At 45.9% G+C, this 27,560-nt stretch overlaps 1 protein-coding gene across 2 annotated transcripts in view; it reads left to right on the top strand.

The window, feature by feature from the left end:
* Window positions 1-27,560, top strand: part of trim33 (tripartite motif containing 33) — a 38,717-nt gene that overhangs the window by 6,228 nt on the left and 4,929 nt on the right. For both annotated transcript variants that reach the window (XM_029249387.1, XM_029249386.1), the window contains exons 2-16: window positions 7,481-7,599; window positions 7,737-7,884; window positions 10,706-10,838; window positions 15,945-16,061; window positions 16,174-16,288; window positions 16,865-17,011; window positions 17,173-17,290; window positions 18,363-18,646; window positions 18,762-18,935; window positions 19,861-20,070; window positions 20,345-20,480; window positions 23,249-23,312; window positions 23,392-23,542; window positions 23,722-24,206; window positions 24,303-24,426. In XM_029249387.1, coding sequence (XP_029105220.1) covers window positions 7,481-7,599; window positions 7,737-7,884; window positions 10,706-10,838; window positions 15,945-16,061; window positions 16,174-16,288; window positions 16,865-17,011; window positions 17,173-17,290; window positions 18,363-18,646; window positions 18,762-18,935; window positions 19,861-20,070; window positions 20,345-20,480; window positions 23,249-23,312; window positions 23,392-23,542; window positions 23,722-24,206; window positions 24,303-24,426 — 2,525 coding nt within the window. The remainder of the gene's footprint in view (window positions 1-7,480; window positions 7,600-7,736; window positions 7,885-10,705; window positions 10,839-15,944; window positions 16,062-16,173; window positions 16,289-16,864; window positions 17,012-17,172; window positions 17,291-18,362; window positions 18,647-18,761; window positions 18,936-19,860; window positions 20,071-20,344; window positions 20,481-23,248; window positions 23,313-23,391; window positions 23,543-23,721; window positions 24,207-24,302; window positions 24,427-27,560) is intronic.

Here is a 27,560-nt window from a genome sequence, read left to right as displayed (position 1 = left end):
GGAGGGTCAAAGTTCCTCCCGGAGTCACAGGTGGGATGGGCTGCACAAAGGCCTTGGTTGAGTGTGAGTTCTGCTGCCTCTTTACATTGATGATGTGTTGGTGACACCGGTGCGGGCGATTGAACGCACCCTCACCTCGTACCCCTCATGTAAACATGAAGGAGTCCTTTGAGCCTTGTGAAGACCGCGCTTCGGCTGAAAGCGGTTGTCCCCTGGTGCCTTTCGTCCCCCCCCTTCCACTCTGCATTTCTAAGCTTAGCGTCAGTGTTGCGTAGCTGTTTACCATGCTTTTCCAAGCCGCTGTCAGTACTCGTGTCCGTCTCAGGAGCTGGACGGGTGGTGCGCCGAGCTCTTGTGTAAAGGGATTCTGCACAACGGACATGTGCAACCCAAGCTTATGAAAATATGTGCACTTTTATCATATAGTGTGCTCGTTATCCTGTGAAGATATAGCTTCATGAGGTCCTGTGCGTTTCTGCCTATTCTGAGGTCGTTTTACTTCAACAGCTCTTTTGTTTTGTACTAGTTTGAATTGGAGATGTTTTGGGGCAGAAACACAGACCAAGGCTGAAACCCAGGGGGACAGAGTTGTCAGTCTGGCTGTTTCCATCAGTTTTGTACTGCGGTTACAGATCTTCTGTGAGAAATCCACTGGACTGCTAGATGATGTAATATGAAGTTCCGTAATATTGCTCTTAATTCATCCATGACACTCTCCTCCAAAGAAATGTACTGTATCAGTTTGGGGGTAACAACCTAGATGAAGGGTACTACAGCAGGAATGGGGATTCAAACCCCTGACCTGTGTGTGTGGGGTTTTTTTTTTTTTAAAAGGATATTAACAGCTTTAACATGAATACCTTCACACCAGGGTAAAAAGAAGGCTTAATATTGTGATCAAATGATGATCAAACATCTATCAGCAAGGCAGCACAGCTCCTATAAAAGCACAGCACCCTCATGCTTTCACAGTGAAAGACACAGGCAGCAATCTCATGAACTTAACTTTTAATAGTGTAAACATCCATGAGTCAGAGCACCACGATGTCTCCACCCTGGACATACTGTCTCACACCCTGCGTTTTCTGGACGCCCCGGGGACCTTGCGCTGCACAAGTATTTATTGGTTACATTTCATCCACTCATGCATTAACAAAACGCAAGGTACAAATGGTTTTGCAACAATTCTAATAAATCCTCTGTGTTATGCAAAGAAGTGCCTTTCGTTCTTGTCCTTCAATTTGACACAACAGTTTTCGTCAGGGAGCTCATACAGTATAATGGTCACTGGACACACACACACACTTTCAGAACCGCTTGTCCCGTATGGGGTCGCGGGGAACCGGAGCCTACCTGGTAACACAGGGCGTAAGGCCGGAGGGGGAGGGGACACACCCAGGACGGGACGCCAGTCCGTCGCAAGGCACCCCAAGCGGGACTCGAACCCCAGACCCACCGGAGAGCAGGACTGTGGGCCAACCCACCACGCCACCGCACCCTCCTGTCACTGGACACCCTCACGTGGGAAAATATCTAAATGGACAATTTCACGGAACACATTAAGTGCATTACAGTATGTGAGCAGTGGGCGTATCGTTTAACATTATGTACTTCAGTACGTCATTTTATGATTTGGTTGAATATTGCCTAATGAAGCCTCTATCATACATTATTGATCCAACACACCTGGACAGTATTGGGCTTTGACAAGCATTTATTTAAATTCTTTGGGTCTTGAACAGAACAATTAGAAATTAGAAACTTTAGCTGAATACAATTAGTTTTGAAGTTGAGATTTTATTTAAAGTGTTTTTCTTCAGCATCATGATGATGCTGATGATGAGTGGTGCATTGTTGAGTTCCTTAGCACCTCCATCTGCACACATTTGTGACACCACAATGCATGTTAAATAGCGCTTTGGTGACAACAGGAGCAGGTAAATATGAAAAGTGTACCTAAGCACACACAGTGCCAGCTGGCTGCTGGCACCGCCTCCTCCTCCTGCGACTCTGTCCACTAGGACGGCGTGAGCGCACGAGTTGGCGCTCTCCACGTGCCTCCCATGAACGCAGAGCCCACGTCTCTGTGTGGTGAACTGCGAAGACGACTGCCCTTCCTCCGCACCCTTCGTACTCACACAATGAAACCCTTGCGGCTCCCCTGCGTCTGCATGCAGCATCTTTGCGTTGTTGGTGTCGGAATTCGGAGCACCGGCATGTGGAACTTCCTTATTGCTGGAGCACTTGGGGCTGAGAGCTCGACTCGGGGTCCGCTGTAGGAGCAGGCGGTCCACGTCCTCGACGCCCTCGAGCCCAAATAAGAGTGTAAAAAGCTGTCGGCCAGGAGTGTGTGCGGCAGGGTGTACGTGGCCTGCCGTGGCCTCGCTTGTGGCACTCAGCCGTTCAAAGCAGTTTTCGCTGTATGCCGTCTCCTCTCTCCTTCACTGTCTAGCTACAAAAATGAGCCACCATCTTTGAGCAAATGTTTGCTGCAATGCCGGTGTGTTACAGACGAGGAGTCTCATGGTGCTGCGCCCCGCTGTGTCTGTCGAGGAGTAGAAAGCGAGGCGCCGCTGTTTGGTGCGGCAGGTTGGGCCTCACTGGAACAGGACTGTATTTATGCTGACTTTTTATAAAAATCCAACTGCTCTTCGTTTGCATGTTCATTCCCTAACTCATGACAATTTGGTAATTCGTTCAGCAGTTGCAGTTATTTGTGCGGCGACACAGTGGGTATCGCTGGCTGTTCAGGCCTACAGGCTACTTTCCCTGTGTTCATGTGCATTTCCTCCCGCACTCCATAGATGTGTTTTCAGGTAAGCTACTCACTCTCTGTGTGTGTGTGTGTGTGTGTGTGTGTGTGTGTGTGTGTGTGTGTGTGGGGCACCACATGCTTCTGGACCCCTGTGACTGCGAATTATCAATGAATGAATGATTGTGACACTTGGGAGAAAACAGTACTGAAATAGTACTGACACTCACTAAAGATGATTTGATTTGATCAGCTTAATGTAAAATATGATGCCGATAAAGAGTATATTTTAATCACTGAGTGGGATCATAATTTCCTCATATTTAGTGAAGAAAAATGAGAATATGCAGTGGACCAAGGGACACGCTTGTGCACTGTTTTGCTGTGTGGTGTGTATTAAACATATATGTCGGGATGGAAACGGGTGTCCTGGATGGGACTGGCGTCAAGTTACCTCATGAACTCTGGAGACAGAAGTCCAAGTCGGTGTGCACTGCTACACTGTAACCAGTCAGTGTAACCATAGCAACCCATACCCCAGCTCCATCACCCGGCATTTCATATATCGTGATTATCAGAATTTCTGTGTGTTTTTAAGAGAAGTTTACACGTCATCTCTCACATCTCAGCTGTTGACTAACCTTTGCTCTTTGAGCATTTAATTCATTTAGTGGTGGCTTTTTTGGCAAAGTGACATACAGTAGACATTTATGCCTCGCCAGCTTGGCGTCCATATTGCGTGTCTTGGGGGAGTAACTTTCATTCTGTTTTTTCACACTATGTCTCATGTATGGTGTTTCCTTTTCGATAAATATTGTATATTGTTATGAAGCCTAGGGGGGTGCGGTGGCGCAGCAGGCATGACTGGGTCCTGCTCTCTGGTGGGTCTGGGGTTCGAGTCCTGCTTGGGGTACCTTGTGACGGACTGGCATCCCGTCCTGGGTGTGTCCCCTCCCCCTCCAGCCTTATGCTCTGTGTTGCCAGGTTAGGCTCTGGCTTGCCACGACCCCGCTTAGGGTAAGCGGATTCAGCGAGTGTGTGTGTGAAATGAAGCCTCTAATTTATACCTCTGTGATTTATTCTGCAGAGTAGTAATCTGTCTTCCCTCCTAGCTTAAAGTGCGTTGTCTATCCTGTCTGCCAGAGCTTTCTTTATCCCTACAGGTGTGTCGTGCTTGTCCCACATGTTTCACATCACTGTTTTTTTGGGCTTTCTCTTCTTTTGTATATGTGTCTACGGTCTGTTTTGCCTTTCTGTGGTACTTCCAGGTATCGCCATAGAAACGGTAGCCTGATTGGGGTGCGGGTCTTCCCGGCAGTGTGGCGCTGTGCTCCGTACAAAGTGTTGCTTCTCAGTACTGTTCACTTTTTTATTTAGGGGGAAAAAAAAATGGGGGGAGGGGTTTGTCGAGCATGGAGATGTGACTGTAGCTCACATCCTCCTTCCTTTGGACAGATTGTTATGCTGCCCACCACAACCACCAGCCCCTACCACCGTGGTGCTGATGAGCCCATTGATGAGCTGGCCTGAAACAGGCTATAATCAATTCACAGGGCCTCCACTCGCTGTCTTGTCCTTTGAGCACACCCCTTATGTGGCTTGTTAAAAATCAGCTGTTCCTCTTTGTGTTTAACACGCTGGGTCCTTGTGTTACAAACATTCTGGTTACGAATTCTCAAAGATGCATTTTTCCACTTGTTTTTTTTTTTTTTTTTCTCCCAAAAATTTGTTTGCCGTGCAGCCTTCACCAGTATTTTCATATGCAGCTGTTAGCTGGCAGTGAAAGACCCGCTGAACAGAGAAGTTAGGGACAGGAACAGTGTGTATTGTTTTATGTGAGTCCAGTGTTGTGCACTGGCCATGTCATGGTGTCCAAGACAAATTTACCTGGAAAGGGATAATAAAGTATATTATACTCTATTAATTTTACTGGCTTCCACAGTGTTTACAGCTTGTGTCTGGAGATTCTCCGTTTTGGTGATCAGTAACAAGGAGGAATGTGGTACCTTTTTATGGGATCAACCAGTCTATAATTGCCATTATACAGAGAGTTGTGGAAACAATTATTTTCTTGTTAGACATTTTTTAATCAGATTTGAAGGTAGTAACATTTATTTTAGCTGTATCTGACACTTTACAGAATGTACCCAGTAAATTAATCAATGTGTGTTTCTATTATGACATACTTATTGAGTGTGTAGATGATGAAGCAAAGTGATACTAGCCAGATGCCAGTGAATATTAACATCTCTTGTTTTGGTCTATAAACATAATGGAATAAATAATGTTCTGCAGAGAAAGTTAAAGAATTAACCATTTTTTTAATGAGATACTACCCTGTCAATGAATTAGACATTATTATTAAGCTGTTACTGATTGTGCTGTGGCTGTTGGATTTATGAACAAATTGAGACATGAACAGGTCTCTACAAGAGCTGGATCCAGTGTATCAGAATCAGAACGAGCTTTATTGCCAAGTATGTTCACACATACAAGGAATTTGTCTTGGTGACAGAAACTTCCACAGCACAGACATACGTATACATAGTCTTGCAAGTGAGAGGAGCTGCAAAGCCCTTTCTGTGCTCCATCACTGCCACTCGTAGTCAAGTTGTGCTCTTTTCATGTTGCTGAGGCCAGTGGCTGCCTCACATTCTCTGCTTTCTTGTAGCATAGAGCGCATTTGATGTCAGTTATTGTTCAATTAGACTTGAGTCACGTTGGAAAATGCAGAACAGGGAAAACCTTCACCCCCCTGCATTTATGCGTTTCGGTCAAGCTGTACACATTGGAAGTGCAAAATATCTCTTCTGGTTTTCAGGAATTCCTGAAACTTGCGCACAACTGTGGGATTTAAACTTTTTCAAAGCGGTTGTGATGCCGTGATTGTATGGTAAATGTCTCGTTGTGGCCAGAGGTTGTTAGGAGGACGTTAGTGCATTTTCAGTGACTTTGGAAAGTGACCTTAGCAGGCGAGTTTGGAGGGACTCCTGTGGCAAACAAATGGAAGCTGTGTTGGGCAACACCGCAGTGTGTGTTCACACACAGGCGCTGCTGCTGCTATAGCCCTGTGTCCTAGCGCCATACACTCACACCCTCAGTAGCCAGATGCCCGTGAATACGTGACATGTTGTTCCAAGTTATTAAAAGACAATAACACAAAAGTCCCGTGAGTGACTGGTGTCCCGCTGCTGGTGTCCCTGCGTCGCGCCCCATGTTTCTGGGATCGGCGCTGGAGCACCGTAAGGCTGCGCAGGATGAGCAGTTGATGAAGGTGAAATAATAATGTTCTACACAAGACTATTGAGTTCATTGCAGCTTTATCTCACTTTGTGTCTGTGTTTAATTTACTTATTTGTGTGAAGGCAAACTCATGAAGTCCAGTGTAGAACTGTTTTCATTAGGAAGGAGTCAGAAAAGAGGCAAAATGTTGACACTGACCTCTCATACGCGGTGTGTGTGTGTGTGTGTGTGTGTGTGAGAGAGAGAGAGAGAGAGAGAGAGGGTGACAGAGAAAGAATCAGGGCTTTGGCGGTGTGTCTCTCCCCTTTACACTGGCACTGCACATTGACCACAGCACACACCCCTCCCCCACCCAGCGCAGCTGCACACACAGCCATCCCTCACGGCGATCTGCAGCGGAGACTCGGCCAAACCGGCGGCGGGCGGTAGGCGCCGGCGTGAACCAGTTCAAACAGGCCCATGCCGGTTTTTGCTGCAGCCAGTGATGCGGGGGTGGGGAGAGATGAGGAAGTGGGGGGTAGGGATCAAACTGATGGCCTGTCAAGGACTGTGGGGGGTGTCATACTTTTTGTTTGATCTCAGTAAACAGTCTCCCTCTACCCCCAACCAGGGACGCCGAGCACAAAGTTGCACATGGAGGCAGGAGCACAGCAGAGCAGACCACTCATGGGCACTGGTGCGAGAAGGGCACTTTTCCTTGAGTTCAGTTAACATACTCTGATGGATTGAAGGAGAGAGAGAGAGAGAGAGAGAGAGAGAGAGAGAGAGAGACACACACACACACACACACAGATCTAGATACTGAGTTAAATGGATACAAAGCTATAGAGAGATTTTGGCAGTGGTGGGTAGGTACGGTCTTTACCTGTCCTGAAGGAGACCATGTGGGGCCACAGCACACACACACACTGCAACACGGCTACCCAGACATGGGTGTGTGTGAATACATGGACAGACCAATGAAAAGCAGTACGGGGAGCAGAGCTGGACCGGTGAGTCCACTGCCGGAACAGGGGGCAGCTGGTTGTGTAGGGGTTACAGTTGGTGCCTTTTGATCCAAAGGTTTCAGGTTCAAGTCCCACCTCTAGCTGTAGTACCCTTGAGCAAGGTACTTGCCCTAGATTGCAGTAGTAAAATTACCCTGCCGTATAAATGGGTAAAGAACTGTAAGTAGCATAACATAAGTCGATTTGGAAAAAAGCATGAACTAAATGAGACAGAGTAAATGTAAACAGTCTCTGAAGATAACAGGGGGCACTGGGTTGCTACCAATGTGTACCAACAGCAACGGGTGGTCTTTGGGCACCTGTGTGTTCCCTGACTATGCCGTGTCCCATGTTCATGGACGTACAAAGGACAGATGTTGGAACATGTTCTTTTCCACATAGCTGGCTTGCGCCGATGCTGTGTGACAGCAGCGTGTGTTGGCGGCATATTCCTGCCAGCCCTGTGTTCACCCCCTGCTCCCGTCTCCCCCCCTTACAGTAAATGTCATGCGGTGCGCAGTGTGCCACCAGGACTACAAGCAGAGCGACCTGGTGGACAACTACTTTGTGAAGGACACGTCAGAGGCGTCGAGCAGCTCTGATGAGAAGTCCACCCAGGTGGGTCATGTGCTGCTGCTCGTGGAGATCAAACTTGTTGATTTGGATGGTGGTGCGTGCTTTTTACGTCTGCGCGTGTGCCGCCACATGTCTGAATACGTTTAACGGGCAGTGTTCCGCTATCTGTACGTCCCAAGGTGTGCACTAGCTGCGAGGACAACGCTGGCGCCGTGGGCTTCTGCATGGAATGCGGCGAGTGGCTCTGCAAGACCTGCATTGAGGCCCACCTGAGGGTGAAGTTCACCAAGGACCACAAGATCCGCAAGAAGGAGGAGGTGTCTTCAGGTGTGTTTACGCTCGTCGTAACTCTGGGCTGTTTCTTGGTGAGGCTGGGCACCACCGGAAGGCTTCACAGCCCAGATACAGTGTACTGTGCACGTAGCCCAAGGTACCAGCTTGCATGGAGCATTTGCCTTCACAAAAATGCCACTGAAATCAGCAGAATAGAGCAACACTTGAGCACGGAATTATCAGAGACAGAGCAGAGCTTTTTACTCTTATCCTGTTATCGGGTCCTGATTTGTTCCTGAGAAAGGACTGAATATTGAAAAATGGAAACAAAACAAAATGACTTATTCCATAGGGGGAGGAAACATTCCGGTCCGTTCCAAGCCCATCCCAGGTTCTCCAGAATCATCCACAATGATGTCTAATATCATAAGGAAAAAAGTAGTGTTACACAATAAAATAGAATGACAATCATGGAAAATAACCCTTTTTTAATATAAAGTACATTTGCCATGGTAATGTGTGTGGGGACTGGCTTGAGGAAGATGAAATCCAGTATGTAACACAATTTAATAAGTGAATTAGAACATTAAATCACAGTGGTGCAAAACAGAGGGTGCAAACACGAGTACACAATCCTGACCATAGGGTGGCAGAATGCAGCCGAGAGGGTGGGTACACAGTTCCCACAATTCAGTGCATCATGCTCTTACACCGACTGGGAATGAGCTTCAAATGCTGTTTGTCTCGCCGGATCGGATCAGTGGAAATTTGGAATGATTGATAAGTAGTGGTGTTAATCCCGGATGGGATAAATGGAAAAACCAGATATTGGGAGACTGAATGTTGGGGAAAGAACGTACAATGTTTTAAACTGGAATTTCTTTAGCTTCCCTGTTGAAAACAAACACAGGAGTAATGTGAGCTCCTACTTCCAGGTAAGACCTGCATGAGCTGTACCTGCTTCGTTTCTGAACGTGGGGAAGCTTGTGAGTGTGTGCACATGATGGTACCTCAGTCACTTAGTGGTATACCGTGCAGCAGCTGTGTGTGTGTGTGTGAGAGAGAGAGAGTTTTGCTTGCTGCGGACCGGAAACAGATTGTACAGAGGAGGCGTTTTATTAATTCCCAACACTGAGAATGGCTCTTTGCCGTATGGCACTTCGAGGACTTTGAGGTGGAAATGAACGAACAAATGTTTTGTCAGCGTTGCCAGCAGAGGGTTTCAGCTGCTGCCTTCTTTGCTTCACAGTGTCATAGTCCTTGTATGGATTGTATTTCTTAAAAAGAATGCACATAGTTGCATCCATACTTGGACTGTGAATAATGTGTTTGTGTATTATAGCCACAGCGAGTAGCGCTGCTGTCTCACAGAGCTTGGGTGGCGCGAGAGGACGTGAGTTCAATTCCCACTCACTGTGTGGAGTTTGCAAGTTCTCCCCATGTCTGTGCGACTTCCTCCTGGTACTCTGGTTTCCTCCCACATTCCAAAAACATGCTGTTCAGGTTCACCCATAGTGTGTGAGTGACAGAGAGTGTTCCACTGATGTATGGATGAGTGACCCATTGTAAGTAGTGTAAGTCACATTGGTGAATAAGGTGTGTGGGCTTATAACACTACATAGAATTTATTTGAAGTCACTTTGGAGAAAAGCATCTGCTAAATAAATAAATGTATATGACACAAACACATGGCAATGCCTTTTATGTCTCCTCTTCCTTGTGGTAGAGCTCTTTTTTTTGTCCCTACCACCTCTTGGCAATTATGTGACTGACTTTTTTTTTTTTTTTTTTTTTTTAATTGAAAAGACCCATTGACCTGGAAGTGCAGTTGCTTTTTGTAATGGAAGGTGTGGAACCATAGCCTTCTCTTTGTATAATGAAGTGTGGTGTTGTCAATGATCTCCATTCACCACGTTGACATTTGGGTGGGGGTCAGGGAGGGCGGTGCAAACCACTGGGTTCGCCATGATCATGATGAAGATAGTGAAGATGGTGTCCCCTTCAGCCCCTGTACCACGTCATCTGTCCCGCTGCCTTTGAATAATGGCACTGAAGTGATGCGCCGCTTATCGGGCTCTGGCAGTTGAAAACCAATGGCCGCTGAGCACGCTGCTCAAGGTTCCCATACCACAGTACAGACCTTTTGTAAAAATAACTGAACATCGCTTCAGTGGAGCTAAGTGTCAGTTGTGCGGTTGACATATTGCAATGGCTTTAGAGTGTTGAGTGTGTTTGCGGGTGCTCCAGTTTCCTCCCACAATCCAAAGGCATGCTGTTCAGGTTCACTCATAGTCTGTGAGTGACGAGAAAGAGACTGTGTGTTCCACTTAGCAGTATAAGTCACCTTGGTGAATAAGGTGTGTGGGCTGATAACACTACATACGAATTCATTGGAAGTCACTTTGGAGAAAAGCGTCTGGTAAATAAAGCAACACAAATGTGATGTTTGGAGCTCAGATGTCAGTTTATTGCTGTCAAACTACTCGTGTAGGAAATGTCTTTTTCAGCGAGCCATGTCGGGTTCACAGGAAACCTCCCAAATGTGAGCCGCTTCACAGCGGTGATGCCACTGTGTCTTGGCAACACAGCTGAGAAATCCTTAGCAATAACACAGGCCAGGCCAGCAGTGTGTGTTCATGGGTGTGTCAGATGTCTGTCTGAATGGCCCCCTGAACCGCTGTGCAAGTATCTGACGTGTGCGAGGGTCTGCAGTCCTGTGTGATGAGTGTCGAATTGAGTGCAGGTGACATGGCACTTGTTACCTGGCTGCTTGTTGCTATGGTGACTTTGCAACCCCCCCATTTCACAGGCTGTGGATGATAGAATTGGCAGCGAGTCCTGGTCCCAACGTCCTCCACTCTCTAACCCCCCACAGAGTCGGTGGGTGCTTCAGGGCAGCGGCTCGTTTTCTGCCCCATCCACAAGCAGGAGCCACTGAAGCTGTTCTGTGAGACGTGTGACACACTCACCTGCCGGGACTGCCAGCTGCTGGAGCACAAGGAGCACAGGTGAGCGGGTGGGTGAGCGGGCGAACAAGCACCTTTCTCAAAGCAGCTCTGTGTGGGGTCAGATTATATTTTGAACACATTTCTGTGGTATGAAGGGTAAACCTGCCTTGGGATTTAACCGGCTATGCTTTCGTTAACAGGTCACGTCCTAAACAACTGCCTGACCATGAAAGTGTGTGTCTGTCATGCACAACGCACTGTTTTGTGTTCTGGACATACAAGCATTACCATCTAGCTGGGTTTTATAAACCATTGTAAAACAGTGACATATTTAACATGGGCCCAGCAGGTGGCGCACTGGTTAGAGCCCCCCTGCTTTGCACCCAAAGGACAGAGGTTTGAATTTTCCTTCTTCTCTAGTACACATGATCAAGGTATTTACCCTGAATGGATATGATAAAAGTGACCTTGTATAAATGGGCAAATCAGTGCAAGTTGCTTAACATTGTGACTTTGCGGAATAGTATCAGATGAATATAAAAAAAGCAGATACTGCAGATATGAAACAATTTCAGCTTTGCATGGTGTCTTACGACATTCCCGTTTGTTGCTGCAGTTGATTAGGGCAGTAATGTTGTCTTGGTTGCGCATGGCAACCACAGTTTAACCTACAGGTGATGGGCAGCTGCCCTCCTGGGGTTTTGAAATCAGACTATTCCTGAAGTTGGCTGAGACCCTGCACAACCCCCTGGCCCATGGCCTGGAGTGACCACCCACAGGAGATCAAAGGCTGTCCACAGGCCTTGAGAGAAGTTGCCTTCTCTTCTTGCTGATGTCAGTTTTGCCTGCAAGGAATGAGTGCCAGTGAGCAGGGCTCTCTGTGGACACTGGCTGTACTGGTCACTGTGGTTTCCTCACGATGACAGCGGGAAAACTAGACAGACTTTTTTTTTTTTTTTTTTTTTTTTTTTTAAAAAAAAAAAAAAAAAACCAGCCTGCTCTTTAGGCACTGTTGTGAAATCCTATCTCTTTTATTTGCACAGATTTTTATATAGAAATCAACTTCCCTCCTCCCCCAATTATTCCTTCAGTGCTGAACTGTTACTGTTGGTGTGTCTGCCTCTTTCTCACATGCTCGGTATTTCTGCTGTGTGAAGTTCGAGATCTGTGACACTGGCAGACAGATGGGTGACTTTAAACCCAAAATGGTTGAGTCACTTCTTCCAGATAAAATGAAATAAGGAAACTATGGATCCGCTGAAAGATTAATCTCAAAGATTACATGCTTGTAACGCCTTACTCTGAATACACATATTGGTGTAAACAGATGAAAAGTTGTCTTTCTAGCTCATTTTTTGCTAATCCATCCAGAAATGATTTAATGCAAAGTGTCAGAGCGCAGTATGTGGGCTCCTGTATCCTGTCCTTTTCTAAAAAGAGCCACAGCATCGTTCTGTCTTTTAATTCCTTCTGAATCGTGGTGTTCCAGGGCTTTCACCTCTGTTTCGGTGCTGCTGCCTCCAGTAATCCCTGGAATACTATAATACTGCTCTGTCTCCTTGACAAAGGACTGTAGGTAATGTAGATTTTTGCTAAAGTACCAATACAGTATGGAAAAATTATATTTATAATGCACAGAAAAATGCAAGATGACTTTGTGTATGTTTGTAATTGTGCAGTTTATACGTCAGCATAACTTTGAATTCTTGGATATTATATCTGCCAGCTGTACAGAATGTGTAACCGGTCACACATTTACCCGTGGTTTGCCAGTGTGTAACTGAGTGAAGAGCATTAGAGTTCTGTGGTCCGATATTACACATTGGACCAAAACACAGTACACCACCCTGGTAAACCCAGTTTTTTTTTTTTTTTTTTTTTAAATTTTATTTATTTCTTTTTTTTTTTATTAACTCAGTTCTTTCTGTGGACAGGGTTGTTTTCATATGCGAGTTGTTTATACACCAGCAAAAGGTGCAAAAGTTCTTGTATGCATCTATGTAACTGGTGTATATTAAAATATTTAAATAAATATATACACACACTCTCTCATGGAGCACTTCATTTGGAACACTATACTCACACTGGGTAGGGCCTTTCTTCTCTCAAAACAGTTTCAATTCATTATGGCATAGATTCCCCAAGATGTTGAAAACGTTCCTTTGATATTCTACTCCGCGTTGACATGAGTGCATCATGCAATTTCTGCACATTTGTCAGCTGCACATTTATGCTGCGACCTTCCGGTTCTACCACATCCCAAAGGTGTTCTATTGGATTCAGATTCGGTGACTGGGAAGGCCATCGAAGAACACAGAACTCATTGTCATTCTCATGAAACCAGTTTGAGACTTTTGCTTTAACATGATGCCTTATCATGCTGGAAGGTAGGCATTAGAAGATGGGTAAATTGGGGGTAAGGGATGCACATGGTCAGCAACACTACTCAGTCTGTGGCATTCAAGTGATCATTGGTATTAACAGGCCCAAAGTGTACCAAGAAAACATTTCCTATGCCATTACCTTACCACCACCAGCCTGGACTGTTCGCACATGGCAGGTTGGGTTCATGAATTCATGTTGTTGATGCCAAATTCTGATCCTATCTTGTGTGCGCCTCAGCAGAAATCAAGATTCATCAGATCAGCCTGTGTTTTTCCATTTTTGGCTGTCCAGTTTTGGTCAGCCTGTGTCCACTGCGGCCTCAACTTTTTGTTCTTGGCTGACAGGAGTGGAACCCAGTCTTCTACTGTTGTAGCCTATCCGTCTCAAGGTTCAACGTGTTGTGCATTCTGAGATGCTTTTCTGCTCACGCAGTTGTAAAGAGTGGTTATCTCAGTTACCGTAGCCTTTCTGTTAGCGCGACCCAGTCTGGCCATTCTCCACTGACCTCTTTCATCAACAAGGTGTTTCTATCTCCAGAAGTGCCACTTGCTGGATGTTTTTTGTTTTTTTGCACCATTTTTAGTAAACTTTAGAGACTGTTGCCTGTGAAAATCCCAGGAGATCAGCAGTTACAGAAATACTCAAACTAGCCTGCCTAGGACCAGCAATCATGCTGAAGTCAAAATCACTGAGATCACATTTCCCCATTCTGGTGTTTGATGTGAACAGTAACTGAAGCTCCTGATCTGTATCTGCATGACTATGCATTGTGCTGCTGCCACATGATTGGCTGATTAGCTAATATTTGTTGTACTCATGCACTGCTCAGCATCCAAACAGGATCTACTGGAAAGGAAGTGCCCCATGTTTTGTTTTTGACATTTCTAATTAAAGTACAGGTATCCCCTGCTTTTCGAAAGTTTGCTTTTATGAAAGACCTACATTAGTACCCGTTTTCCCTAACAAAGAAATCCAAAGAGAATTTTTGCTTTTACAAAAAAAGGCAAAAGGCAAAAATACTGTTGAGTGTTTGTTTTGCAGCGAACCGTTGTAGAGGCAGTGTGCACCCCAAGTAGCGAATGTCGCCACCATGCTCCTTCCCCAGGAGCTGCACTCAGAATCATGCTGCCATAACTTTCAACTGTCTGTAAGCATCTGTGCTTTATCTCGATTTATTTTGTGCAGCCATTAGCAAGATGTATCCTAAGGCATCAGAAGAGCCCAAGAGAGCTCGTAAGGGTGTTTTGCTTAGCGTAAAATTGGACGTAATTAAGCATTTTCATCGTGGTAAACTAATATAAAATTACAATTTAAATTAATGGTGATTACTACTTCACTTTACACCATTTCGGCGTATGAAAGGTTTCATGGGACCACTCACTTTCGGATTGCGGGGGAAACCGGTACGCCATACAAAATCAAGAGTCAAGAGAGGATTTGTTGTCATTTCAACTATATACAGCAGTACACAGTGAAACAAAACAACGTTCCTCCAGGACCATGGTGCTGCATAAAACAGTTAAACAAGACTACATAAAGTGCACATGTGCAAGACTTGTGCAAACGGTGCTAAACATTACAACAATTACCAAAAACAAGACAAGTTACTGAAACAGGACAATAGTTCTAGTGTCAGAACTGAGTATTTAGGAGTCTGATGGTTTGGGGGAAGAAACACGTAGTCTGGCCGTGACGTCCGAACGTTTTGGTACCTTTTGCCTGAGGGTGGAGAGTTTGTGTTGGGGGTTCGTGGGGTCATCCACAATGCTGGTAGCTTTATGGATGCAGTGTGTGATGTAAATGCCTGTGATGGAGAGAAGGAGGACCCTGATGATCTTTTCAGCTGTCTTCATTATCCGCTGCAGGGTCTTGCAATCCGAAACGGTGCAATTTCTAAACCAGGCAGTGATGCAGCTGCTCAGGATGCTCTCGATAGTCCTACTGTAGAATGTGGTGAGAATGGGGGTGTGAGATGGGCTTTCCTCAACCTTTGCAGCTGTATAAACAGGTAAATAATTAAGTACCATAGCATTGTAAGTCACTTTGGAGAAGAGCGTTAACATAATAAATGATTGTTTGCACCTATTTGTTTGGTGTTTTAATCCTGTGTGTCTCTTTGGAAAGCCTTTCCTTATGCAAACCCAGTAAAAGAGACCTAGATAGAGCTTTTGAATATCATGATGAGCTCTGTGCATATCAGCAGCCAAATGTTTTCAAATGAGGTGCCTCTTCAAGATAATTGTGTAGTACACACACACTCTCATCTCCCCGATTTGTGTCTGGTGTTCGTATCCTTCCCGTCCTGGGTGCGTCCCCTCCCCCTCCAGCCTCATGCCCTGCGTTGCCGCGTTAGGCTTCGGTTTACCGCAACCCCGCTTGCGACAAGCGACTTCAGCCTGTGTGTGTGTTTGTATTCTCGGTAGTTTGGCGTTTTCATCCACATGACCAATGTCCTTACCTGTGGCAGTTGTTTTCACTACACTTTGCACCATTTGGTACCGCACTGCAGCTTGGTGTTAGAATCAGCTTTCACACATTACTCAACGCTTGCCTTGTGCTGTAGTGACTTGGTGCCTCATGGTTCGATACCACAGCTCTGATTGGACACCTGGCCCAACGTTGGCTTTAGGTGAAGTCTGAACTGTAGGGCCACGGCTGCTTGAGCCTCATGGAGGTATTTTCTTCACATTTGAGCCCTGCCTGGTGATGAAGGGCCGTTGGAAGTCCGAATGGGGCAGTGCGAGAGAGGCTGAATGTAACACCCATGTGGTGTCCTGTCAGGTACCAGTTCCTGGAGGAGGCCTTCCAGAACCAGAAAGGCATCATCGAGACCTTCATGGCCAAACTGCAGGAAAAGAAGAACTATGTACAGTTCTCTGCCTCACAGGTGCAGAGCAGGTATGGTGGGAAATACAGAGAACCCGAGTGGAGTGGGTGTCTCTTGGCTTTTTGGTGTTCATGAGCTTGATGTAACAATAGTGTGCTGTCTTTGCCTCATCCTACCCTTCAGGCTAAAGGAGGTGAACGAGACACACAAGAAGGTGGAGCATGACATCAAAATCGCAGTCTTCACACTCATCAATGAAATCAACAAGAAAGGCAAATCTCTGCTGCAGCAGCTGGAGGTGAGTTTACAGGAAAACCTGTCGAGTTCTGGTATGGACACAGCCGAGGGTTAGCGGGGTGTACCCTTCCCTTTTCACGATGAAGACTTAAACCTAGGTGAACAGTGGCATTTCGGTGAGATTTCCTGTTGCGTTTCACACTACTGCATCCATGCAGTTATCACCAAGAAGCTGTGCTAACTGGCTAGATGCCAAATAGTTACATGTTGAATACCTGAGCAGTGCTAGAGCGAACACCTGCAAATGGTGCTGAAATAACGCAGTTTTCCACAGAGCAGTGGAACTGAATTCCTTCATGCTGATGTGAGAGCCTGGTCAAAGGCTACAGGAAGTATTTTGTTGCAGTTGTTACAGCTAAAGGTGACACAAGCAGTTATTGGCTTTTTCAGATCTTTGTTTTCCACATAAAGGAAATGTCGCTTTTTCTTTCCAAGGCTCCATTCACACACTGCTAGAAGTGACAAAAAGATGTGATCAAATGTAGCATCAGAAAGCTGCTCTGTGTATTTTTTTTTTTTTTTTTTCCCCCCCCTTCGCTGTGGTTTTACATGGCTCTCCTTGGTGTTTGTCCTGCAGAGTGTGACTAAGGAGAGGAGCATGAAGCTGCTGGCTCAGCAGAGGGACATCAACATCCTGGCCCAGCAGATCCTGCATGTGCTCAACTTCACCCACTGGGCCATTAGCAATGGCAGCAGCACTGCCCTGCTCTACAGCAAGCGCCTGGTAGGCAAACACACACTTTCACACTCACTCGCTCATGAGGCTATGCATACAGCCAGGGACAGACATGAGCATATCCAATTGTTAAAACACTAACATTTCAAAATGGTCATTTCAGAAAGTGAGTGTTGTGGATTTCAGCCATGCACCCTTTCTCCATACAGATCACTTACCAGTTGCGGTACATCCTCAAGGCCCGACTGGACCCAGTCCCACAGGCCAACGGTGCTGTGCGCTTCTTCTGTGACCCCACATTTTGGGCCAAAAATGTGGTCAACCTCGGTGAGTCACCGTATGGACAGTGACAGGTGATTGACAGACTGGCTATTGTCTCTCTGAAGTAACACACAGCATAGCTCTTTGTTGATGTAGTAAAAGGCAGTTTTCCCACACTCCTTCATGGTACATCGGCGACAGTTTGCTCAGTGACTGTAGCTTTTTTCTGATCATTGGAAAATGACTCAGTACTTGAATGTTACCTCTTGTGATGCTTTTACACTGATTCATTTAGCTCTCTCTCTTCTGATCAGGCTACAGTGATTATTAACTACGGATTAGTTAACACCTTTATCTAAGGCTCTTTACGGTGTTAGATACAGTAAACTCCCTACAGTCATTCACTCGTCTACACCACAGCAGTGTAGCACGCTTAAACACAGTAGAACCACTTCATCTGAAATGTCTTGGGGCAGAGGGAGGAAACCCCCAGGGAACACTGGGAGAGCATGACAAGAGCAATGTGACATAAAAATGACATTAAGGCCAGTAGGTGGCATATTGTTTAGAGCTGCGACCTGGGCTTGAAGGTCTCTGGTTTGCATCCCACCAACTGCTATAATAACCTTGATCCATGCTGTAGTTCCCTGAATCGGTACAGTAAAACCTGTGTAAACAGGTAAGTGCGTATAAGTAGATTAGCACTGTGGCTTTGCAGAAAAATGTCCACTAAATGTACCCATGTACCCAAAGATGGGGTAGGAGGGGTGAGGTATTTCAGATTGCCCCAAAGAAGGCAGCCTACCATCTAGTAGTGTAAACGTCCTCCATCTGTAATGTCCAGGTTTAAAATTCTTGCTTGCTCACTCACTCACACACACACATACACACACACAAATATGAGGAACTTGTCTGTACTTAAAGAAATGGGTACTCAACCTTTTTTTTTTTTTTTTTTTAAAAACAGCTTCAGGTCCCACCTGTAAATTGTTTACATTTTGATAGCTGGCAGCTTGTTACTGGTTATGGAGAAATTAAATGCTTTTGCTTAATGTTCTTCTTAGTGTCTGTCTGAACATGCCTGTTGGTGCTCTCAAAGTGATCTTTATCAGCATCTCTCTCCCTTCTTTGCTACCAGGCAACCTGGTGATCGAGAAGATGCCCCCCTCGGTGCACCCTCCCAACGTCATAGTGGGACAGGTCTCTCCAGGCCACGGCCACGGGCATGGCGCCAAGCACCCGGGCCAGATCAACCTCGCACAGTTGCGTCTGCAGCACATGCAGCAAGCCGCCTTTGCACAGAAGCAACAGCAGCAGCAGCAGCAGCAACATCAGCAGCAGCAGATCCAGCAGCAGATGCGCATTGCTTCGCAGATGTCACAGCATGCCAGGCAGCCTGGCCCACAGATGGTCCAGCAGCAGGTACTGCTTTGACTCCGCCCCATCCACGCGAACCCCACCCTGTGGCCTTGAAACTGGTGTAGACACTCCATACTGAACAGGACCTCATCGTTGAGTGCGTTGTGTGTTTCTCCAGCCCCCCCGCCTCATCAGCATGCCTCCGCTGCAGAGGGGGGGAGTGAACGGCTCGTCGCACATGTTTCCGTCGCACCCCTTGCGCATGGGGCCGGGCCAGGGGAGGCTGCAGCCTGCGCAGCCAAGGCACAACGGCCAGCAGTACCCCATGATGCAGCCCCAGATGCAGAGGCAGGTGGGTTCGAGCTCTCAGTGACACATCGGTCTGTCTTCAAGGGCAGTTCTTTCTCTGATGCTGGGTTTAGTTAACTGCCGGATAGTCCCATAGGACTGGAACTAAACTGTTAATAGTTGTTAGTAATCACATCTGAGTAGTCTTAATGCCATGTACAGTGAGCTGTCTATGATGATGATCTTAGAGCTGGGACAGCTGGTAGCATAGTGGCTAGAGCTGCTGCCTTTGGACCCAGCGGTCACAGCTTCAGTTTCCCCCCTCCAGCTGTAGTACCCTTGAGCAAGGTACTTGCTCCAGTTTAAAAAAATAAATAAATAAATAAAATAAATTGCTCCTGTAATATTACCCACCTGTAGCATAACTCGCATCAGTTGCTTTTGAGAGAAGTGTCAGCTAAATGAATAAATGTTATATGTAAGAGCTTAATTGCATTCAGGGTTCCAGAAAGGTGAGCAGATCATTCCCAAATAGATTTATTCAAGGCAATGGAGCTGCAAGTGGCCCCCATGTACTTCTCTGAGTAGGGGAATGTTTGTTTCTAGGTATTGTAAGTATGTGTTTGGTCTGCATATTCAGTGTTCATGTATAAATACCATTGTAATTTTTTGTGCAGTTTTTCCTACATTTTCTTCCTGTCTTTGCTCTGCATACTTCTGGGACTCAAGGACTGTGATAGTCAGACCTACTTTACATGTTAGTGGTCAAATAACAGTTCCCTTACAATATGACAAACCTGTAGTTTGCTGGTTGGAAATTTGTAAAGTTTCCTTATTTTTGTGACAGGCGCTTCTAAAACTGGAGTTTTAATTCACATTTTGGGTGCACTAAAATGTAACGCACAAGGCCATGTACAGAGTACTTCTCCCTCGGTTTGCCGACTCGGGAGTCGTAGGTCTCTCACACCCCTTATGTGACCTCTCTGCAGCACTCAAACCCGGGGCACGCGGGTCCCTTCCCAGTGGCGTCACTGCACAACGCGAGCGTGGCCAACCCCACGAGCCCCACCAGCGGCAGCATGGCTAGTGCGCATGCGCACCGTGGCCCAACAAGCCCGCTGGTGGGCACCATCGAGCTCATTCCCTCCGTCACCAACCCCGAGAACCTGCCCTGCCTGCCTGACATCCCTCCAATACAGGTGTGGCACTTGAGGTGATGGACACTTCTTTCAGAATGGTCCCTGTGCGGCCGAGCATCTCTTCAGTCCTCACTGGCCGAGTAGAAGGATTTTGGGGGTGTACATGTAATCGGCCATAATGAGCTGGCGCAGTCCACATCGCATCTGTGACTCTAAGGAGAAATACAATTTGCTTGTCACATGTTGCCTGTTGCATGGCTGGTTGTGGGTTAATGTTTGGGAATTAGTCTCACCCTTAACTGTTTGCCCCTGGTGGTCACTGATGGAACTGCAGCTGGAAGACGCCGGTTCGAGCACCCTTGACAACCTGTTGAGCCGTTACATCTCCGCCAGCACACACCCCCCACTTGGTCCTGCTGCCAACATGAACCCTTCTCCTGGACCCTCCACACACTCACCTGGCTCTTCAGGTAGGAATGCTGAGGCCTTGCTGTCTGCCATCCGTGTTTACAATTACATGTATTCATTTAGCAGATGCTTTTCTCCAAAGCGACGTACATCTCAGAAAAATACAGATGCATTACCTCAACAGAAAGAGATATAGATGCAGACACGTGATTCAAAGTACAGTTAATTTGTTACATTCCACCATGTTGTCACTAACCTCATTTGTTCCTGAAAATGGACCGGATGTCAAAAACCCAGATAATAAAATGACGCATTCCCTTGTTTCTTATGGGGGAAATATTCCTGTTTGTTTCAAGGCCATCACAATTGCAGCCCAGAATTACTCCAAATGATGCATGATGTCATAAGGAAAAAGTAGTGTAACACATAAAATCTTTACTGTTTTACTTTTTTGATGGTTTGTTTCTAAAATATATACAGAATTCTTAATTTCATAGCTTTTCTGAATCACATGTTCAGTTGCAATATTAAACATGGCCCTCTATGAAAAGGACATCATCAGTCTGCATTGGTGCTTGAAAGTTTGCCTCCTTTAGAATTTTCTCTTTCTGCAAAACTATTTGATCAGATTTTCACACAAGTCCTAAAACTAGATGGAGAACCAAATTAAACAAATGAGACAAAAACTTTGTAACTGTTTGTTGAGGAAAATGATCCCATGTTACATATTTGTGTGGGGCAAAAGTATGTGAACCTCTAGGATTATCAGTTCATTTGAAGGGGAAATTAGGTGTTTCATCCAGTGGGGTGGCAGTCAGGTGTGAGTGGGAAAAGCAGATCTTGTATAAATGGAGGAAATTCAACACCATTAGCAGCCTCCCCAGGAGTGGTCGACCAACAAAGATCATACCAAGAGCAAGGCTAGTAATCGTCCGGAAGGTTACAAAAAAAGGGTAATGTCTAATGAACTAAAAGCCTCTCTTTCATTGGCTAATGTCAGTGTTCATGAGTCCACCATCAGGCAAATGCTGAACAACAATGGTGTGCATGGCAGGTTTGCAAGGAGATAGCCACTACCCTCCAAAAAGAACATTGCTTCCCATCTACAGTTTGCTAAACACCACATGGATAAGCTATAAGACTATGGGAAGAATGTTCTGTGGATGGAAGAGACCAAACTAGAACTTTCACACCAGTTCAGATATGTAACATTGGATCATTTCCCTCAATAAATCAAAGAACAAGTATAATCAGAATGAGGTTTTATTTGCCAAGTGTGCTGATGCACATAAGGAATTTGCTTTAGCGCTTGGTGCTTTCAGTATTACAAACAACAGGCAAGACAGACAGGTGACAGGCACAGAATAAATAGCATATTTACAGAGTAAAAGGAATAAATACAAAAATACTTAATTATAAAGTGTTGGGATATATTGTACTGATAGACCTATTGTGGAGTGTTAACTGTTTATGAGGGTGATGGCCCGAGGGGGGGAAAAAAAACTGTTCTTGTATCTGGTTGTTCTGAGGGACAGTGCTCTGTAACGCCTGCCAGAGGGAACAAGTGTGAAGAGTTTGTGCCTGGGGTGTGTGAAATCAGTGATGATTTTGCTTGCCCACTTCCTCATTCTGGACTTGTACAGGTCCCGAAGGGTAGGCAGGGGTGCGCCAATGATCCTTGCAGCTGTCTTGACTGTCCTTTGTAGCCTATTTTCAGATTTGGTAGCCAAGCCAAAGCAGACAGCAGTAGCAGTGCACAGCACAGACCCAGTGACAGCTGAGTAGAACCGGATCAACAGGTCCTATGGCAGGTTGAACTTCCTCATTTGGCAAAGGAAGTACGTCTGCTGTTCGGCCTTTTTCACCATGGAGTCAATATAGGTGTCCCACTTCAGGTCCTGGGAGATTGTAGGACCCAGGAGCCAGAGGGACTCCACGGCTGACATGGTGCTGTTGAGAATGGTGAGGGGGAGGTGCAGGGTGATTCCTCCAGAAGTCTGCAATCATCTCCACTGTTTTGAGCATATTCAGCTCCAGGTTGTTTCGACTGTACCACCCAGCCAGCTGTTCAACCTGGCTCCTGTACGGAGACTCATCATCATCCTGGATGAGGCCAATAACTGTGATGTCGTCCGCAAACTTCAGGAGTTTCACAGAGTGGTCTTTGGAGGTGCAGTCATTTGTGTACAGGGAGAAGAATAGTGAGGAGAGCACACATCCCTGAGGAGCGCCAGTACTGACTGTGCAGGTGCTGGAAGTGAATTTCTGTGAGGAAGTTGGTGATCCACTGACAGATGGTGGTTGGCACAGAAAACTGCATCAGTTTTGTCTGAAGGAGTTCTGAGATGATGGTATTAAACGCCGAACTGAAGTCCACGAACAGGACCCTTGCAAAAGTCCCTGGTCTGTCAAGGTGCTGCAGGATGAAGTGCGGTCCCATGTTGACTGCGTCATCCACTGACCTGTTCGCCCTTTAGGCAAACTGGAGGGGATCTAGTAGGGGTCCAGTGATGTCCTTCAAGTGGGCCAACACCAGCCATAGAGTTTTAAGTCATATTTATGCAGAAACAGAAAATTCTAAAGGGTTCACGAACTTTCAAGCACCACTGTACTGTATATCAGAGAGATTTTTAAACTCTACATCTGGATTAGGGGATAGAACAATGACATTCCCCTGTTACTCTGACCAGACCAAAGACCACAGGCTAGATAGTAGAAAATCCAGACCAGTTACTGATAATTGGTAATGTGAGAACAACTGTATAGTGGGAGGCTGAATAAGGTGCGTGCATGGTCTGTTCAGATCTGACATTGTTTCTGCTGGTTGCAGGTCTGTCCAACTCCCACACACCAGTTCGACCGTCCAGCACATCGAGCACTGGCAGCAGGGGCAGGTTGGTGACACCTCCACACGCCAGAGGTGCTCATGGCAAAGGGAAGGGCCTTACAGTGGTGGTCTGTGCTTCTTCACAGCTGCGGCTCTGCCGGGCGGGTGGGCCAAGTAGCTGCGGCCGTGGAGCAGGTGAAGGTGAAGCAGGAACCAGGAATGGAGGAGGACTGTGGCTTTCCTGGGGCTGCGGTCAAGGTGGAGCGCAGCAAGGATGGAGGGAGGAGTGCCTGCATGGTACTTCTGTCCTTCTCTGTCCTCAGTCACCCTCTGTGTCTGTCTCACACATGCATGATTGAAGAGTCCGTTGTTGTTGTCTGTGTTTCCTGGGCTTGTACTACCGTTTTGGGTCTGTTCTAGTCCTTACCAGTTCGTTCTTACTGTCTGACATCTTTTCGCTCTTATTCCTTCATCAGATGAGTAGCCCTGAGAGCAGTCTGACGCCCCCCCTGCCAGTGCTTGGGGCAGTGTCCTCGGGCTCTGTGCAGGATGTGCTCAAGACACTTGGAGAGCATGTGAAAACTGAGCCCCGGGATGAGGATGAAGGTGGGACCTGTAGCAGGGCCGGAGGGGAGGCCGCCACGCAAACAAAGACCTCAACGCCTGCGGCGCCTGAAACCCCCACGGAGCCTGCTGTTCAAACCCCCACACAGCCTTTGACCAACGGGGACGCAGTGTTGGAGGACGCCCAGGAGACTGGCTCCGGCACACACTTCAGTTCCCCACTCGGTGGCAGCGGGGCGCAAGGGAACAGCCATGGGGCCACGCCAGGGAAGGATGATGACCCCAATGAGGACTGGTGTGCCGTGTGCCAGAACGGCGGCGAGTTGCTGTGCTGCGACCGCTGCCCCAAGGTCTTCCACATCACGTGCCACATCCCGACGCTGAACTGCTCCCCCAGGTTAGCCATGTCGCTGTGCCCTCTCTGTTTCCTCTCTGTGGCTGCTGCCTCTGTTTGGCTGTTGAAGCACATCTTGTCTGTGCATGTGTGTCTTAGCGGTGAGTGGATGTGCACGTTCTGCCGGAACATCACCAAACCGGAAATGGAGTACAACTGTGACGATCAGCAGACAAGCGACAAGGACAAAACTGAGCAGGGGCTGACCCCCGAGGACCAGAGGGTGAGTGTAGAGACACCTGAATTAACATGAGCAGTGTTTCATCATTTTGATGTGACATCATTGATTTCATTTATAATTTACATTTATTCATTTGTCAGATGCTTTTCTCCAAAGTGATGTACATCTCATAGAAAATACAATATGTTCATTACATTAGCAGAAAGAGAGAGAAGTGCAGTTTTTCTTTCCACCATATGAACCAATGTTTTACGCAGCTACTCGTGATGAAGTTTCAGAATATCCACGATTCCAAATCACTTTCCTAGCTGTAATTTTTATATATACTGTGTGTGTGTGTGTGTGTGTGTATATATATGTATGTGTGTATATATATATGTGTGTGTGTGTGTGTGTGTGTATATATATATATATATATATATATATATATATATATATATATATATATATATATATATATATATATATATAATATTTACGTTACATTACAGGAGTAGCTGTGTAAAGGTTTATGCAGCCGTGATCTTAGTTACAGTGCATTGTTTATACGTTATGTGAACTTAAGAGATCATGGGTAAGTGAGTCCGGAAGAGGTGAGTTTTAAGACCCTTTTCAAATATGGACAGATTCAGCAGTTCTGAGCAAGAGGGGGAGATCGTTCTACCACAATGAAGCCAGAACCGAGAAACTTTGTGCTTTAACTTTTGTGCATGGGACCACCAAGCGGGCAGAAGTAGAAGAGCGTAACAGTCTGGTTGGGGTGTAGGGAATGATCAAGTCTTGTAGATAACTGGGAGCAGTTCTATTGATGCATTTGTAGGCCATAACCAGGGTGTTAAATTTGATCTGGGCAGCTATAGGAAGTCAGGTAAGAGAAATGAGTAGAGGAGATACATGCAAACGCTTCGTCACCCACAACTTGGGCAGCAGCGTCCTGTGTCAGCTGTAGAGGTTTGATGGCAGTAGCACGAAGCTCAGACAGGAGAAAATTGCAGTAGTCTAAACAAAGCAAAGTCATCAGCAGTGAGAGAAGGAGGAGGGGGCAGCGGAGGACACAGTAGGGATGAGAAGGTGGCGAAGAGTCTGTGAGGTTGTTTTAGTTGCAGACTATTTTGTTGTGGAAGAAGGTTGTTTTAGCTGAGGAGACAGCAAAGTAAAAAATAGATGTTTTTTTGTAGACATCCAGGTCCATGTGAGGTATGGAGTATCAGGTGTCTGTCATCTGGTTTTTAAACTACTGTGCATTCAGAAAAAAGTATTCAGGCCCTTTCACTTTTTTACACCTTTTTTTAATGTTGCAGCCTTATGCTAAAATCATTTAAATTTCTTCCCTCTTTAACCAACCTCAATCCCCTGTTGTGACAAAGCAAAAACAGCTTTTTAAAAATTTTTGCAAATTTTTTAAAAATAAACTATCACATAGACATTACTATTCAGACCCTGGACTTAGTTGAAGCATATTTGGCATCAATTACAGCCTCAAATCTTCCAGGATATGAAGCGACAATCTTTGAACACCTGGATTTAAGGATTTTTTGCCATTTCTGCAGATCCTCTCCAGCTTTGTCATGTCAGATGGGGACCATCAGTGGAAAGCTATTTTCAGAGATATTTCATTGGGTTCAAGTCCAGGCTCTGGCTGGGCCACTCAGACACACTCAATTGTTCATGATCCACTCCTGTGTTGTCTTTGCTGTGTGCTTTGAGCCATTGTCCTGTTGGAAGGTGTACCTTTTGCCCAGTCTGAGGTCCAAAGTGCTCTGGAGCAGGTTTCCATTAAGGATACAACATCTCCATTCAGCTTTCCCTTGATCCTGACTAGTCTTCCAGTCCCTGATGCTGACAAACAACCCCACAGCATGATGTTGCCGCCACCATGCTTCACCACTGGGATGGTATTGCACAGGTGATGAGCAGTGCCAGGTTTCCTCCAGATGTGACACTTAGAATTGAGGCCAAATAGTTGGTTTCATCAGACCAGAGAATCTTGTTTCTCACTGTCTGTGTGTCCTTTAGGTACCTTTTTGCAAACTCCAAGCAGGCTTTCATGTGACTTTTACTGAGGAAAGACTTTCATCTGGCCACACCCATAAAGTCCAGATTGGTGGAATGTTGCAGTGATGGTTGTCCTACTGGAAGTTTCTCCCATCTCCTTACAAGATCTCTGGAGCTCAGCCAGAATGACCATTGGGTTCTTGGTCACCTCTCTTACCAAGGCCTCCCCCCCATTTGCTCATTTGGCTAGGCAGCCAGCTATTGGAAGAGTCTTGGTTGTTCCAAGCTTTTTCCATTTATAAATTGAGGTCACTCTGCTCTTGGGAATCTTCAGTGTTGCAGTTTTTTTTTTTTTAAAAAGCCTTCCTCCAATCTGTACCTTGACACAATCATGTGTTTGAATTCTGCAGGTAATTCTTTTGACGGCATAGCTTTGTGCTTGCTCTGATACACATTATCAGTTGTGGGATCTTGTATAGACAGGAGTGTGCCCTTCCACATGAATGGAAAGTACTGAATTGCCAATTATTGAAATTTAAAGTGTTTTACTGCAGAATTGAATCATAATTGATTACTTTCATGAATTTGACACGGTTCTCCAAAGCAATGTAGAGTTCAGAATACACACATGATTATTGAAACATGTCTTTATTGAAAGTGTCATTCTGTAGATTAAGTGGTATGTTCAGTGTTCTATTTGGTAGCTGATTTCACCATCTCAAAACACTTACTCTACAATTTCTACTTTGGGCACAGTGTACTTTGTTCCGTGACGTTCTTTTCAAAACGTCAGACTTGCAGGCATGCACTACAGGCTATGTATTCCAGTTGTTCAGAAATATCAGCTTGTCAGCAGTGTTCAGCTTCAGCTAACTGCGTTCAGCTTCCCAGAATTTGACAGAAGTGGCTGGAGTTCACAGATGCAGGTGGTTCTTGACTTGCAATATATGCATCTTTTGACAACTCCAGCTTAAGATAGCTGTCTAATCAACCTTATATTTTCTGAACCCCTAAGTTTAGTCATAACATCTAAAGACAACTGCTCTATAAGCAGTGATGGCGTTTTGTTTACTGAACTTTTTGCTTGTGATACAGTTCGTTACTTATTTAAAGCAGGTAACAAGTAGAAAAAGTGGGTGTTATGGTGGAGGCAAAACAAAAGGTGAAGGAAAATGGATTTA

This window comes from Scleropages formosus, chromosome 25, assembly GCF_900964775.1.
Source record: "Scleropages formosus chromosome 25, fSclFor1.1, whole genome shotgun sequence".
Lineage (NCBI taxonomy): Eukaryota > Metazoa > Chordata > Actinopteri > Osteoglossiformes > Osteoglossidae > Scleropages > Scleropages formosus.
This window is presented reverse-complemented; position numbering and strand designations above follow the sequence as displayed.